Raw genomic sequence first — 16,637 nt, forward strand, 5'->3', positions numbered from 1 at the left:
TACCATAAGTAAGAAGTAGTCAGTTACAGAACACTTAAGAGATTTCTCCTTATGAGTGTTAATTGTGACAATTTACTGTACCTGAATGAATGTGAAATCATTGGCGCCTGAGTAGGAAGCAAAACTGTGGGGAGGTTATTAACAATTTAGTACTTTCAGTTCATTTGGGAATGTGAATTCAACTTACCAAAGAATATTACAGAAGCCATATTCTTTAGGTCAAGGGAATGTGATTGTAGAAATATAGAAGTGTAAAATTTATAATCCTATAGCATATATTTAGTATACCAAGATTCAAATAGTACAATGGAATACTTTTTGTATCCAAATATCAGGTAGGTTTCTTTTGAATGGGTTGCCATTTGGTGTTAAATAGGTATATAAGACTTTCACAGAGGCTGTGTGGTTTTCTGGAGTAACATCTTAGGTCAGCCTTACAGATGTTATGATGGCCACTTTAACTTCCCCAATGGCAGAAACTCTGTAGCATCCAGGGCATCTCTCACATCAGGCCCCACAAAAGCTACCACAGGTTCAACACACTCTGTGTCATCATTCATTTAAAACTTTTGCTCATGAGCACCCACCAGTGTGTTTGCTTTTACTAGTAAGCCAGAGGACACAATTAGTTCAAAGCAAAGGCATTTAATGAAATTTTGTAATAAGAAAAGGAGCACTGTAACATTTTCTTCCATAATTCTGAGACATGATCTCCTACACACCATCAGTGGGAAGAGAGTGGACATGCTCAGGGAACATATATGGGAAGGTGTGACTGGGGAACAAGAAGTACACATATAAGAAACATTTATTCATTCATGAATAAAGAAACATTTATTAAGCACTTACTCTGTGCCAGCACTGTGCTAAATGCTGGAGATGCAAATAGAAGCAAGCATGGTGTGTGTTTTTGGCTGTGGATTCTGGAAATTGGACATTTAGTATTTTAGGATTTGAGAATATTTGCAAATGTGAATAGATTATTGGTATGGTCATGTATTTGGGGAATTGAGCAAAGAAGTGGGGACAGTAGGTGAAACTGAGGGTAAGGAACATTTATTCAGAGAACGAGAGAAATAACCAAGGTGTGGAGGATAAAGGGAGTAGGAAGGGTGTGTGTGTGTGTGTGTGTGTGTGTGTGTGTGTAAGAGCAATGACCTTAAAATTAATTGTCCTTTGTCGTAGAGTTGTTATTGGCTCTTCCAGTGTATTGGTACACATGCATAAAGAGCATAGCTATTGCTCTTTAAATAAAAAAAAAAACGTTAAATTTAAAAAAAAATTTTTCAGTTCTAAATTCTCTCCCTCCTTCTACTCCTCCCCCACCTATTAAGAAAGCAAGAAATATAATGCCAGTTGACATAATCAGATTGAAATAGATCCTATTTAGAGTTAATTGATTTTGTCTTGTAATTGCCCAAGTCATGATTCTTTGTCTCTGAACTTAGTTCAGAAATTCAGCTATCCTGTAATAAGTCAAATTTAGAAATCCAGTTCTCTTTTAAATCACTGTTCTATTCTTGTGTGAAAGAAATTTGTTGCCCTTGAAAGAGGCAAGTAGACACTAGGGAGTCTTGTCTAGAATCTTTACACCACCAAGCTATCCTTCAAGGATGTCTGCTTTGTTATTCAAAGAAGTCTGGTCCACTATCTCTAACTTTGAAGGTGGACTTAAACAATGAACATTTATTAGTCACAGGAGAGAAGGAGGGGTTTGTTGCTAGCCTGTCGTTCCTAATTTCTAACCTCTCATGTTGTCCCCACTTCATGATGCAGTCTACTCTGTAAACAATAGCGTTTTTTCCCCATTTACCCAACTCTGTTCTTTGTTCTCTTGTATTTCCCAAAACTATATGAAGACTAGTAAGCTCTCATCATTGAAAGAGGCCACTAGCCTAACTAATAAATTGATTATGCTCAAACCATTGTCTCTCAGTTTACCTAAATTTTCACATATTGCACCATTGTACATATGAAGTCATGCAAAACATTTTTACATGAGCCATGTTTTGAAGAACCCAAGAGAAATAAAGTGAAAAAAGTATGTTTCAGTCTTCACTCAGAGTTCATCAATTCTCTCTCTGGAGATGGATAGCATTTTTCATCATGAGTCCTTTGTTGTTGTTGTTTGTCCTTTATTCTCAAAGAGGACCATGACATCAATAAGGTAATGCCATGACTTGCAAATGAATTGGATTTAAGTGAGGGAGGGCTGTACAAAGTCACCAGCCTCACTCTCTTCTCCAGATTATTGTATTGATCAGAATGAACAAGTATACAGTTGATTATTATTAAAATACTGCTGTTGCTTTGTATAATATTCTCTTGCTTCTTCTGACTTCACTTTGTGTCAGTTCCTATAAATCTTCCCAGGTTTTTACTGAAACCACTTCCTTCATAATTTCTCATAACACAATAGTATTACATCACCATCATATACTACAACTTGTTCAGCCATTTCCCAATTGACAGGCATTCCCTCAATTTCTAGTTCTTTGCTACATCAAAAAGAGTTGCTATAAATCTTTTTGTACATATGGGTCCTTTTCTTTTTCTTTGATCTCTTTGGGGTATAGACTTGATAGTGATATTGTAAAAGTGAGAGTATGCACAGTTTTATAGACTTTTGGGCAAGTTTCAAATTGTTCTCCAGAATAGTTGGACTAATTCACAGACAGCTAGTGTTTTTGACATTTTACCTCTTGGTTTGATATCATGAAACTGCCTTGAATGCACCTGCTTGTCACCTCTGCAGAGGGAAGGGAGCCTTTGCCAGTGCAAATTAGCATTTTGCTCTGGATTGCTAGATTGAGAGCTACCATACCTGAAAGAAAGTCTTAAATGCATGGTAGATCGGAGGATCTTTAATAAATGTTGAATACTTCTTATTCAGGACGAGTCAGATGGTCCCTGCTAATTCTTAAATTTTATATTGCCCATCTTGACACTACAGCACCAGTGTTATTCACCAAATGACAATGATGATGGTGATGATAACTAGCATTCATATAATGCCACTATGTGCCAGGCACTGTGCTAAGTGTTTTACAAATAACTCATTTGATCCTTAATAATAATCCTGGGAGAGGTGCTATTATTATCCCCATTTTACAGTTGAGGAAATGAAGGTAAATGGGTTAAGTGACTTACCTGAGGTCACATGGCTTTTAAGTGTCTGAGGCTGACTTTGAATTTGGTCTTCCTGATACTAGTAGGCCTGGCACTCTATCTGTTGTGCCACCTATCTATGCAGTTGATTCCACAGACTGTCTTTTTCTTTGCTGACCTTTGTATTTCCATAATTGATTAATATCTTGGTAATCTGAAAGTGTTTCTATGATGCTTGTCACTGTTGAGACACTTTTCTCCATGCTCTGTCATTACTATTGACACAGGTGGTGACATCCTCGTGGTGATTTACTTGGAAGATACTGATTGACAGTAAAACTGTTAAGCGTCACAGTCTTTCTTTTGTTACTCTCATTGCTCTAGTTATGAGTGCAAAGAGTGCAGTGCTCTGACATGGAAGAGCTATAAGACCTCCAGCAAGCCATTTCAGTTCTTATGCTTTAGTCACTTCATCTATAAAACAGGGAGAGCAATACCCACCTTGTCTACTGTACAGGAAAGCTGTAAGGGTGAAATGAGGATGTGGATGGGAAAAGATTTTGAATGTTAAAAGCTGTAACAGTGCACAGTGATCTCATCATACCTTCATTTCCACTGTGGGGTTCTGTAACTGAAGAGAGGGCCTAAGGGAGTATGGGGAAGATAATGGAGGAGTTGGAAAATGGCCAGTTCAGACGTTTTTAGTTATGGGACCAATAATTCCATTTTCTTCCTATTAACTGCGGTTTGTTCCAGTGTTCATATCCTACTGGTTATAGATTATCTCTGGGATAATTGGCCAGATATCCCCCCTGAATAAGTGGAGCTTCATAACACGCAATTCCAGTCCATCCTGGATTTTCTTTGTTATGTGGATTTGGCTCCAAATCTATTTCCTACTTACTTAAAGTTTCTCAAAAAGCTAGTGAGTCCATTTTTTTTTTCTTTTTAGTGAGGGTACCGAAACTTTTGGAAAGGTTTTAATATTAAGTTCCATTATTCCTCCAGACAGAGTCAACTTATTGGCTGCATGAGCTTTGGGGTGAAGTCTCTGCTGGACCCTGACAAGGTAGGTCCCTAGGAGAGGGCTGGTGATGTCATTACCTTGAAGGTGGTGTGGGCCTAGGCAACTTTCTCTGGAAACTTTGAGGGGGAGAGGCAGCTAAGTTCCTGAGGTAGACTCTACCTGTCCAACAAAGAGACACAGGATAGAGTATTGAACTTGGAGTCAGAAGATCTGATTTCAAATTATACCCCAAATACTTACTAGCTTTTTGACCCTGGGCAAGTTATTTAGACATTCTCAATCTTGATTTCTTCGTCTATAAACTGGAGTAATAGTAACACTTCCCTTACAGGGTTGTTGTGAGAATCAAATGAGATAACATATGTAAAGCACTTTACAAACATTAAAGCATTATATAAATATTATTATTATTTGCAGTTAGGTCAGTGGAATGAAGATGTATCTGTTACCAAGTCTGATTGAGCTAGAGTCAACCCCTTATCCTTATCTAAATCCACTGGCCCAGAACTCTTCCAAAAGGAGCAGAATTTTGGGAAAGAGATATTGTTTAAAAAGGAGGACTTTGGTGCATAGAAAGAGCTAGGATATAAAATTACTGTCTCCCCTTGTGTATATTATCATGGCTGATATGAGGTAGGTTGTGCAGATATTATTGTTTTTATTTTGCAGATGAAGAAATCAAGGCTTAATTAACTTTCCCAAGGTCATATTCCAGGTATTATTTACATTTCTCCTTACTCTAAGTTCAGAACTCTCCAGCTTTCACAAAGAAAGCCCCTGTCCTGGCCTACCATTTGCTTCTTTAGGATTTCTTGTAAGGTGGACTGACTAGAACAAGACTCAGCAAATTTTGATCTGTGAGGGAACAAACCAGTGTACTAGGGGACCTCTTCAAGATCTAAGGCAGGGGAAAGGGATAGGGAAAGGTAATAGCAAAAATAACTCACATTTCTATATAGTTTTTAGTTTTTTTTTGGTGAAGCAATTGGGGTTAAGTGACTTGCCTAGAGTCCCACAGCTAGTGAGTGTTATGTGTCTGAGGCCGGATTTGAACTCAGGTCCTCTTGATTCCAGGGCTGGCGCTCTATCCCCTGCAGCACCTAGCTGCCCCTAGTTTTTGAGATTTATAAAGGAATATACCTGTTATCTCATTTGATCCTCATGGTAATTCTGTTCCTATTTTATAGATATAGGAAACTGAGGCTTGTCCAAAAGCACACAGCTAGCAGGTTCCAAAGCTGGGATTAGAACCCAGACCCCTGGCTATCAGTTTAGACTCTATATATAATACTGCCTTAAGCCTTCTCTGTTCTAGAACCGCCCTATTTGAATGTCCTACGGCTGCTATCTGCCTGTGGCTGAGTGGTGATATGGTTTTCTGAATGTTTTTGTGAGGGTGAGAAGAAACACTTTCCCTTCTGGCAGTTGCTAAATTCTCTTACTTGTTCTTGAAATGCTGTCTAAATGTGGGTTGTTGTTATTATTTTATTTTCATTGCTGAGCCCCAGGTCCCGTGCTGCCTTCTGCTTCTCAGCTTTCCACCTCTCATCTGCCTTAGTTAGGGGAGACCTCACAGAAAAGGTGAAGTCTGAACTAGACTTTGGAACACGGGTAATACTTCACTCAGTGGAGATAAGTGTAGGGAAGTAGGAAAGCATGGAATGTCTTTAAAGAAGGGCAAGTAGGCCCCTTTGGCTGGAGACGGGATGCGTAAAGGGGTAGTGGGATTTAAGGCTGACAAGGTACGCACGGGGCTCAACTGACCTTGAGGAAGGCCTTCAACGCCAGGCTGTTTGACCTTTGTCCCATAGGCAATGGGAAGCCACCAAAGGCTTTTAAAGTAAAGGAATAATGTGATCTGTGTTGTGAGTCATTAATGTGGCAGTGTGTACACCACAGATTAGGAGGGGCCAGATTTCATGAGCTTTGTTATCCTGAACTAGAAGTGAAACTTAAAAGTCAACTCAACCAAAATTTGTTAAACACTTACTGTGTTTATGATACCGTGCTCAGCACTGGGCATAGACAAAAGTGAAACCATTTCTGCCTTCAAGGAGCTTACATTCTACTCATCGGTAGTGTTGGAGAAGCAGAGGTGAGACTTTTTTTTAAAATTGGGTTCAAAATGTCTGAAGAACTCCAGAGAATGTGGAGGGAGCTACTTCTTGTGTGGCTTGTTTGGCTTCTCACTTCTCAGTGGAACCTGGGATAGCAGGAGGATGATTTCTGGCTGTTCCAGAGAGATGTTGCTGCTCAGGCTAAAGGGATGGAGTTTGAGTCCTTTCTCTTAGAATTGGGGACATTTTCTTTATTTGAGGAGCCCTGTATCCATTTCTTCTTTCCCAGCCACAGTAGCAGTAGCAGCAGCACCAGCAACCTCCTCAGTGCTCTCTCAGTGAGAGAATTGTCCAAACAGCCCAAGTCTCTCATTGTCTTAACAATGCATAGTACATCTTAGATACTGAATAATGGTGGCCACATCTGATAATGGCATCTTTGCCATGCTGCTCCTTCCAAGTGATTTTGTTTCCTAACTCCAACATGACCCTACTTCCATCCTTACTGTTATTAATGCTTTTCCTGCCATAGGAGATCAGTGGCTGGTATTTTCTTCTGGGACAGGACCTGGGCCGCACGAAACATCTTAAGGTGGCAACTCGGCAGTTGAAACAGAGCAGAGGTATGTTTTCCACAGTTTCAATCCCTAGTCTGTATCTTTTTTTTTTCTTTTTTTAGTTTTTAGGCAATTGGGATTAGGTGACTTGCCTAGGTCACACAGCTAGTAAGTGTCAAGTGTTTGGTCTGAGGCTGGATTTGAACTCAGGTCCTCCTGACTTCGGGGCCAGTGTTCTATCCACTGAGCCACCTGGCTGCCCCCCCAGTCTGTATCTTGACACAAAGTTATAAAGGAGTTTTATTTGGATGCCACTCTAATGAGGCAATTTCCTCCAATACCTCTCCTGCCCCCACCTCCTTCCAAACATCTAGACAGTTCTGTCCCTGTGTTTGTATTAGAGCCTGTTAACCCTGTGTTTTGACTAAAGTGAATAGTGTCTACAGTCTCTCTCTTGACTGATGTGATATAAATGATTTGCCCACCACAGGAAGATGGGCAGCTTTCTTAGGCAGTGAGGCTGTGAGGCCTTTAATTCTCTTGATTGAGTTTCCTTTTGGACAGGAGGATGTTATTGGCTATGTGCTTTATAAGCTTAGGGGCAGAAGTGCACCATGCAGCCACACTGAGAATGTAATTCCCTAGGAAGCTTTTCTTGGAGTCCATCCCTTTGAGCAGACTGCTTAAATGATCTGGGGTTAGACAGTAGCTGGAAACTACTTGCATGTCCCTGTTGATGACTTGCTTCTCTTGGTTGCCTTTTAGATCTATTACTGAGAAAGCCTGAGCTAGCACCGAAACATGTGGACACAGAAAACATGCAGTTATTCAAGGTGGGTGAGTGGGAGACTTGTGTACTGACTGATAATGAGAAAAACTGTCAGCCATTAGAACACTTCTCAGGGCTTCATTGTCTGTAGCTTGCTGGACAACCGTAAAATATCTTTAGTTGATTCATCTTATAAGGTACCTGAAAGTCAGTTAGGAAATCTGCTGTAATTTGCATAATTTTGGCTCTTGGTTACTGAAGTACCATGTCTAGTACTTAAAACAGAGCTCTGTGGAGCTCTGTAAAGTAGGTGGTTTGGAAATCTGGTTGGTTCCAGCCATCTAAGGATTAGGAGTCAATATGTGACATCATTTGACACTTTGCTCAGAAACCTTTTGCTAGATTTGGGAGCAGGGGCAACATTTGGGGCCTCGATGGATTCACTTCCCAGGAGGAGTGGATACTCCAAATAGTCCTATCTGAGACAGCATCATTTTAGAGGACTGTTTATGGAGTTTCAGGCAACTCTCTGTGATCTGTGTCTATGTTCCATTGACTAAATCATAGATTCTTAAAGTATTAATTAAAAGTAATTTTGGGGCCCAAGGACTTTTTTGAGGACCTTTGTCTACTGCCCAACCCCTAAGCCTTTCAACCTTACTGTTGCTCCCACTAGGATCCCTCAGTTGCTAGCCGCATCCTTTCTCTCCCTTGCCCAAGTTGCCTCTAACTTATCTATCCCTGCCAAGTCTGTGACACCAGCTGCCACTTGTTGGTGAGAGAGAATGCTGGAGACGTGGAAGATTTCTAGTGCAAAGGGATGGACTTGAGACCAAAGATTCTGCCTCTGTGTTCTCTGCCTCTGAGCTAGCTCTGTACCAGGTGCCTCCTCAAGCTGCCTTTTGGGGGAATGATCCATGCATTGGTGGAAATAGTCAAGTTCCACTCTGGAACTGCTATACATACTGCTATGTATCAAAAACATGGCTTATGGTAATGCAAGAAAGATATTTATCACACATCTTGGAGAAGTAACTTGGTTTTATTACAGCACTGGATTTAATAGGGATAGGGGTAAAGTCCTAGGGGCAGCTAGGTGGCACAGTGGATAGAGCACTGGGCTTGGAGTCAGGAAGACTCATCTTTCTAAGTTCAAATCTAGCCTCAGATACTTACTAGCTGTGTGACCCTGGGCAAGTCACTTAACCCTGTTTGCCTCAGTTCCTCATCTGTAAAATGAGCTAGAGAAGGAAATGGCAAACCACTGCAGTATTTTTGCCAAGAAAACCCCAAAAATGGGGTCGTAAAGAGTCAGATAGAACTGAAACAACTGGAAAACCATGACAACAATGGGTCCAAGAAATTGACTTTGAAAGTACAAGATCGGAGGGGAGAAGCATATTTAGACAATAGTTTGTCTTAAGACTTATGGGTTTTAGTGGACTACAAGCTCAATATGAGTCAACAGTATGATAGTACAGCCAAAAAAGTGAATGCTTTATTGGGTTAATTAAGAAAGGCATAAATAGGGGCAGCTAGGTGGTGCAGTGGATAGAGCACTGGCCCTGAAGTCAGGAGGACCTGAGTTCAAATCCGGCCTCAGACCAAACACTTGACACTTACTAGCTGTGTGACCCTGAGCAAGTCACTTAACCCCAATTGTCTAAAAAATTTCAAAAAAATAAAGGCATAAATAACTTTGAGGAGTAAGGAGGTGATAGTCCTGCTGAATCTGTGGTAGTTAGACTGCATTTGAAATGTTCATGTTCAGTCCTAGGCATCATATCTGAGGAAGGACATTGAAGAGCTGGAAGGAGAGCTTCCAGAGTTGTCAGGTGGAGGCAGGAAGCCTCCACCTTAAGCACTTAGTACTGTCACATGTGGCACTAAGTGCTGGGAATCCAGATAAAAGTCAAAGGACAATTCTTCCCCTCAAGGAGTTTACATTCTAATGGAGGAACACAGCATATATAGAGAAGCTGAAAAAGGGAGTCGGGAGTGTCAGCGGGAGGTGAACCCTGGAAGGAAGGACAGAAAACAGTCCCGGAGGCAGCTCAAACTCTCTCTTGCTAGCTATGTCTTATTTTAGGGGAAAGCAACTAGAATGGTGAAAGACCTTTGAGTACCTGCTATCTAAATTATCACACAAGCATTTATTAAGTACTTCTGTGGGTCAGAAATTGGGGTTACAGAGTCAAAAATAAAGATTTTCTGCTTTTGAGAAAAGCAGCATGAAGAGTAACAGTAAATACAAATAAGATATGAAATAAATATGGGGTGGCAGCTAGGTGGTGAATGGATAAGGCACTGGCCTTGGAGTGAGGAGGATCTGAGTTCAAATCTGGTCTCAGACATTTGACACTTACTAGCTGCGTGATGCTGGGCAAGTCACTTAAACCCATAGCCTAACCCCCCCCCCCCCCCAAAAAAAAGATATGAAGTAAATATAAGATAATTTCAGGTGGGAGGCCCTTGACCCTAGAAAAGGGATAGTAGATCAGAAAAGGCAGTCCTCCAGAAGTGGCCAATTATACTCTTGCATAGTACTGGCTGGAGGGAAGGAGGGTCTGAATTAGCGTAATAGCTGAGCGAATAAACAGAAGAGGACAGAGTTGAGAGATGGTGTGGAAGGGAGAGTCAGCAGGCCTTGGCAACTGATTAGATATGATGGATAAAGGAGAGCAAAGAGTGAAGCAAACTCTTAGTTAGGGAGCATTGAAATCCAATTCACATGGAAGTCAAGGTATCACCCCATGATGTCACCAGTCCCCTTTGATAACAAAGTACGAACAACAACAGAAAGACAGAGTTAACATCAGTTAGTTGAAGATTGGCTGAGGGAACTGGGGATGTTTAGCCTGGAGGCTGGACGCGGTAGCTGTCATCAAACACTTGAAAAGCTTTGTTGGAGAAGGGAGATTAGTCTTGTTCTCAAGTCTTGTTTGGCCCCAGAGAATAAAATTAGGATTAATGGGTAGAAATTTCAGAGGCATATCAGTTCGAATTATCCAAAAAACAAAACGAGTTGCCACAGGACATAGTGGGTTCTCCCTCTCTTGGAGGCCTTTGGGCAAATGTTGGATATCCATTCTGTGTGTGTGTGTGTGTGTGTGTGTGCGCGCGCGCGCGCGTGTGCTGGTATGTGGGTGTGTTGTACGAGGGATTTGTTTTTCTTTTTAGGTATAGACCTGACTAAGTGGCTTCTTGTAAGTCTGTGATTTGGTGGTTCTGAAAGTCAGAGAAGCTGATTTTGAATCCCTGCTTTGCTATTCACTGATCATCTGTGGGCCTCAATTTTCTCCTTTGTAAAGTGGGAGGTTTGGACTGAATGATTTCTCAGTGCCCTTCTAGCTCCAATGCCATGAAGCTGTGATTTCATTCTTCCATATTTCCCAAGGAGCACTTTAACAGGACAACACAGTTGGTGGTGACTCAGCAAGTAGCAGCTTCCTGAGTTTAAGTTGCTTATTATTTCTTGACTTGACTATAGCCCTTCCCTATGAGCTAAGTGCTTTTTTCCCGTTATTCAGCCTTTCTTCCCTCTCAGCCAATGCTTTAGTTCAACACTAAGGGAATGGGGAGAGACTCAGCCTTAGCTTGTGAGGGAGGACCATGTTTTGTTGATCTATGTGACCCTGGGAACCTTCCTTTCCCAACCCCCCCCCCCACCATGGCCTCCCTTCCTCCCCTCCCCCTGCAGTCACACTCTGCTTCATCCAGTGGCTGAATGTGACACATCATTCCACTGGTCAGTTTGGTGTAATGTCTTAGGATGTTGACAGCTGCTGATTTTGTTGTTCCTAGGTCTGAGACTGGATGGTCCCACCTAGGGGACATGGGGATTTGGGGAGGATTTCAGAAATTCTGTCTTTTTCTTGAACGGTATGTTATTGGAAGCATAGTAACCAGTAGGTCATTAGTGAGGCTTTGCTTGTGCTCAGCACTGTGCTTGATGTTACTAGAAGTACAAAGGAAGTATAAGCCTACCAGGAGCTTTTATAGTCTAGGTAGGAAATTAAGCCACAAGTCAATGTGGGAATAAGATCATATATAGGGTGTCCCAAAAGTCTTGGTGCAGTTATAAGCTCTTAAAGTTTAAAAGTGCACTGAGACTTTTGGGATAGCCTTTATAATAAAGTACTAAGTATATAATAAAAATAATGAGTGCATTTGGAGTCATAAAAGGGAAAGCAACACCTTTCACTTTAGATATAAATATTTCTTCTCTACTGTATAAAGAGACCAGCTTCTCACCCACTGCCCGTTTGGATGAATGGGGTGATCTAGGATATGTGCTGCTGCTCTTTGGTCCTGTTCCCAGAGTGAATGCACTGGTGCTGAGAACATGAGAGCCACAACTTACACTCAGCAATATTAGAGTAAGGAGACTTAAAGATCATTTGGTTTAATCACCATCCTGTGTTCAGGTAGACTGGTATACTCATTTTAGAGATGAGGCTGCTGAGGCCAGAGAAATTAAATGACTTGGACAAGGTCATACAACTTTTTCTCTTACCTTAAAGATTTCTATTCTGTAGTGTTGGCATTGGTATTACAAACCATAGATTCTTGATATCTCTTCTTTAGCTCACAGAGACCTTGGGCCTCTTGCAGCCAAGTTCTAGAGGCTGACTGGTTGGATAGAAGTAGAGACATCAGGCCCTGAACTTGACATCATATTAGCCTTTCCGTGGTATGTGCTGGTGCCAGGCTCTGTGTTGCCCCAGAACAGGTCTGCCTGGCCACAATCCTGTGCCTCAGCTGGATGTGACACACATCTGGCTGGCAGTCATATCTCTTGAGTCTGTTCTCAGGCTAAAGGAGATACCCCACAGGGTAGTTTCAATGCAAAAACTTAGCCTGGGCTCCAGTCCTGAAAACTTTATTTCCTCCCTGCAAAGAATTCTGAACGAATAGGGATTTTGATTTGTAACTTTGGGGAGCCGTTTAAGTAGAATAAGGAGCTGACTGTTCTATAGCTATGTAAGGCTAAGGAGAAGGTTGTCTCTTTTGATTTGGATATCTCTTCTGTTAAGAGGTGCTGCTGTCTGCCCTCAGGTGGGAGCAGCCCTGGGATTTGGAGTTGTGTCCTCTGATATAGGTTAATTCTCCTTGATTTTGAATGATCAATGTAGACGGGGAATAGACACACAACACTGGACTCCAATAGGAAATCAGACTCAACAAGGCTGGGGATTTATCAGCATTCAATTCTGTTTGGCTGCTTTCCTTTGGCTACATTTGTACTCATTTATTTGAAACTGTAGAATTTTGCTAGACAAACAAATCCAAGGCCTATTCTCCCCTCCCTTCCTTTTGCACAATCAAAACTGGCTCTGAAAGCTCCCAGGGTAGCCAGTCTGGGCTGTGTGGAGTGTTACCCAGAGAGCAGCATGAAAGCAGGAGCAACTCTTTATACTCCTTCTAACTGGGCCCTCTTTCCCCGGATACTCAGGCAGAAATCTGGGCATAAGAGAGAGAGGAGTTATTGGGATCTTATTTGTGCTGAAGCTTCCAATGCTGACTAACTATGGCCAGCTGGAATTCCAGCACATAGAAGGAGCTGTCCTTCAAGCTAGCCTCTGCAGTTCTACCTTTCTACCCTGCATGCAGAAGAGGGAGGCTTCAGTTTTTTCAGTGAAGCTTGAAGTTAAATTCAGTCTTCTGAGAGGGGAGGGCTTGGGGATGGTGTAGGTGACTTAAGGAGGGAAGAGAAAGTTTGAAACACAATTTAGGGAATGAGATAGGGAGTCACTTATGGAAGAATTAAAGTATTTGGTGTGTAGCTTTAGGGCTTAGTTGAAATTGCACAACATAAATTTGTAGTGGTCCCAGCCAACACATTTTGGATTGGGAGCTAAAAGATCTGACTTTTACTTCTGTCTTGGGTTGAGCACAGCTAGTTAGTGACAAAGCCAGCAAAAGTGACAAAGTTGATGACTTCTTGTATTGGGATCTTTAGGTAGATTATAATACTGGCCCATGTCCCCAGGTTTTAATGGAAATGGAATTGGCTCTGTGCCTTTTCTCAATTTCCTTTCATTTTGGTTCCTCTGGGACTATGTCTGGGTGGGAGACACCACATCTGTTTGCAGTTTGGAGGTGCTTGTGTTTCAGAAGTGGGAGGATTCCACTCGGGTGGCCATTCCTTCCTCATCTCCTTGAGCTGCAATCAGGGGCACAGGTTTAGGTTACTACTGCTACCATTGCCTCTCTGGCTTCCAGTGATGGCCATGACCTGTATCTCCCAGAGAGACATGATGGTGTGGGGTGGAAAGAATTCTGGCCTGAAAGCCAGAGAATTTATACTCTGAACTTGGCTTTGCCACTAACTGGCTGTGTGACTTCCCTTCTTTAGGTCCTCACTTTCCATTTCTGTAAAAAAGAGGGTTGCCATTATCTGTAATGTTATTTTCAACTCTAAATTCTAAGATGCTGTGATTAGGATAGTCCAATTCAGCAAACATTTATTAATTGCCTATTATTTGAAAGGATATTTAAAGCCCTATCCAGTTTTAAAAACTGACTTTACGATTCAGGTACTCATGGCACAAGGACTTCAGAGGCTAAGCCACACTTTTCTATTGCTCTACCCATAAAAGCCCCTTCTGCATCCTGTGACCAGCATGGTCAACAGTCCAGTAGGATGCAGTGACTTTCTCCTTGCCTTTGAGTCCTTAGTATTGCTGCCTTTGTGATGACAGTCCCAGACTCCATCTTAGGTATATTTCTTTAGGGTAATGAGATGAGGACTAGGAGAGCTAAGGTGCTCAGGGAACTTTGGGAAAGATGATCAGGGCCAATGCCAAGCAGCAAAATTTACTCATATTAGAAACGACTTGTCAGGTCTTTAGTAGCTCAGATATTCTTTGTTTAGTTGGACTGGGCCGTAAAACCTTTTCTCCAATTTTGATGGAGGGATTGTACAGAAAAATTTTTCCTTTCTCCATCCTAACCTAACACAAGGATGAGCCATGACTAGAGATTGTCTTTGAAAATTTATGTGCATTATACAGAAATAGATCAAGTTTCTCCCTGGCTTGATAAAGACTTGGGGCTTTAGTGGCAAGCCCACCAGATTCATTTGTCTTGCCTTTATTTTGGTCCATCAGAATTGTCCCTAGGAAAACTGTGTTGATGGTATGACTGCCTAGGGCTGGTGGTATCTAAACAGCTTTGGGGACTTGGGAGCTGGAGCTCTGTCAGGCCTAGGAAAAAGAGACCTTAAAAGCTAGTGTTAGTTATCATATGGATGAATTCCTACTTATGTAATACCTTACAGTGTGTTATACTTACAACAGCCCTGCGAAGTAAGTACTATAAAGATTACACACATTTTTTGGAAGTTCAGAGTCTGGTTGCACAGATGAAGAAGCTAATGCTTAGATAGGTGAATTTGTTTGCCTAAAGTCACACACTTATTATGGCAGAACCTAACTCCCCTTACTCCAAGCCCAGGGTTCTTTCTACTACATTGGGTATGTCTTCCTGATAAACCTCCCGACTCCTTTCCTTATCCATCCCTCAAGTTTGCGTGTTGCCCTTTGGTGACTATTGTCTTGATTCCCATTCTAAGCTGCTCTCAGTGTTCATTTTAGGCAAATTTCATACCAATAGAAATGTTGGGGTTAGGGAGGCACATAGTATTATTTGTTTTGGATCCCTTGGGGGGGTAGCCCTTTTGCACAATTGTATTTTGTGCTTAACACAAACAGGATGGGATGTCATGATACAAACAACTGTAGGTCATTCTTGGATTCCCCAAAACCAGCTCTTCCCCCTTATCCCAGCCTGGGCTGCCTCTGTACTAAATTGAAGGGAGGGGAAGTAGTTGCAATAGAGGAGAACTGTGTTTTCTGCCTGGGCTTCCCATCTAGGCAGTGTTTGTGAGAACACTGCAATAACAAAGTGCTCCATGCTCAAGAATGCAGCCAGAACAAAAGCAACATCAATAGCGCAGGGGCTAGGGAATACTAAATAGTTGACAGGAATTTTAATATAAAAACTCTCTCTTCCTTGTCGTTCAGAGGTTTCAGGAAGCTCTCTGGCTTATCGTAAAGAGGCATACAGCTCAGACAGGGGCTGGGGAGGTGAAAGGTGATTTCCTGCCATTCTTCTGTGGAGCTGGGTTCCCATGGGCGGTCATGCCAGTTTAACTGTGGCTCAGTCCAAGCTGTCGTGCTGCAGGGTGACAAGGACTCTTACTGCTTTGGGGAATTGAGTTTTCATGGGGCAACAGCTGAGTTGGGACCTGTAGCTATGAATCGCTTCAATGGGCTCTGCAAAGTGTGTTCCGAGAGGCGTTATCGACAGGTGGGTGGAAACCCAATTTCTGGAAATGTAAGAGCGTGGGGGTGGGGTGGTAGTGGTGGTTTGTTTGGAACTCAGTCTTACAGTGTTACCCCTTCACTCACTCTGTGTCCTGACTTCATCTTCTACACTTGCTTGGCAAATTTCTCTTTGATCTCAGCTCAGGGCAGTAGAGGGAGAAGGGGGAACCTGGGGCATAGGTTGGAGATCCTCCTAGGAAGCCAAGGGATTCAAAGGATCTCACTTCTGTTCTCCTCTCCCTGCTGTTAAGATAACCTCTCTTATCTTGAAAATCCACATCTGATCTTAACAACTGAGTAGGTTTTCCTTTTTAAAAACCACCATTTTATTTCTTCTCCTTTTTTCCTGACCTTTTAAAGTTATTTTAAAATAATTTTTCATGAAGAGCAACTCCAGGTCTGAGAGTGACACAGGGCAGTATAGTGGAAAGAAAATTGAGCTTGGAGTGAGGACTGACCTGGTCTCAAATCCTGCCTCTGGCATTCCTAACTTGGTGACCCTGGACTTAACCACTGTAAGTCTCAGTTTCTTCATCTGCCAAGAGGCAGGAGATACTAAAAATAGCTATAGTTCTTACCTCACTGGGTTGTTGTGAGACTTTGTGGAAGTATTGCTTTGCAAACTTTAAAGGCTTATGTAAATGGAAGCTTTTATTATTAAGAAGAATAGAGGGAGTTTAGGATAATAGGCTTTAGAATTAGAAGGGATTTTAGTGCTAGCTTTGTCCATTTTCCTCATTTTGCAGATGGGGAAAGCTGAGGCCTAGAGAAGTAAGGCAACTTAACCCT

General features: G+C 41.9%; 1 protein-coding gene across 3 annotated transcripts in view; it reads left to right on the forward strand.

Moving 5' to 3' along the window:
- The first annotated feature begins 6,735 nt into the window (after window positions 1-6,735).
- The window catches only part of RGS3 (regulator of G protein signaling 3), a 147,672-nt gene continuing 137,770 nt past the window's right edge, over window positions 6,736-16,637 (forward strand). The window contains exons 1-2 of one of the 3 annotated variants that reach the window (XM_027869730.1): window positions 6,736-6,815; window positions 7,515-7,582. In XM_027869730.1, the coding sequence (XP_027725531.1) occupies window positions 7,568-7,582 (15 nt within the window). In that variant the 5' untranslated portion in view covers window positions 6,736-6,815; window positions 7,515-7,567. Of the gene's footprint in view, window positions 6,816-7,514; window positions 7,583-15,664; window positions 15,832-16,637 lie in introns of those variants that run through there. The other 2 variants (XM_027869737.1, XM_027869731.1) reach the window with 2 other exon arrangements.

The sequence above is a fragment of the Vombatus ursinus genome, unplaced genomic scaffold (genome assembly GCF_900497805.2).
Source record: "Vombatus ursinus unplaced genomic scaffold, bare-nosed wombat genome assembly UNPS02014793.1, whole genome shotgun sequence".
In the NCBI taxonomy this organism is placed as follows: domain Eukaryota; kingdom Metazoa; phylum Chordata; class Mammalia; order Diprotodontia; family Vombatidae; genus Vombatus; species Vombatus ursinus.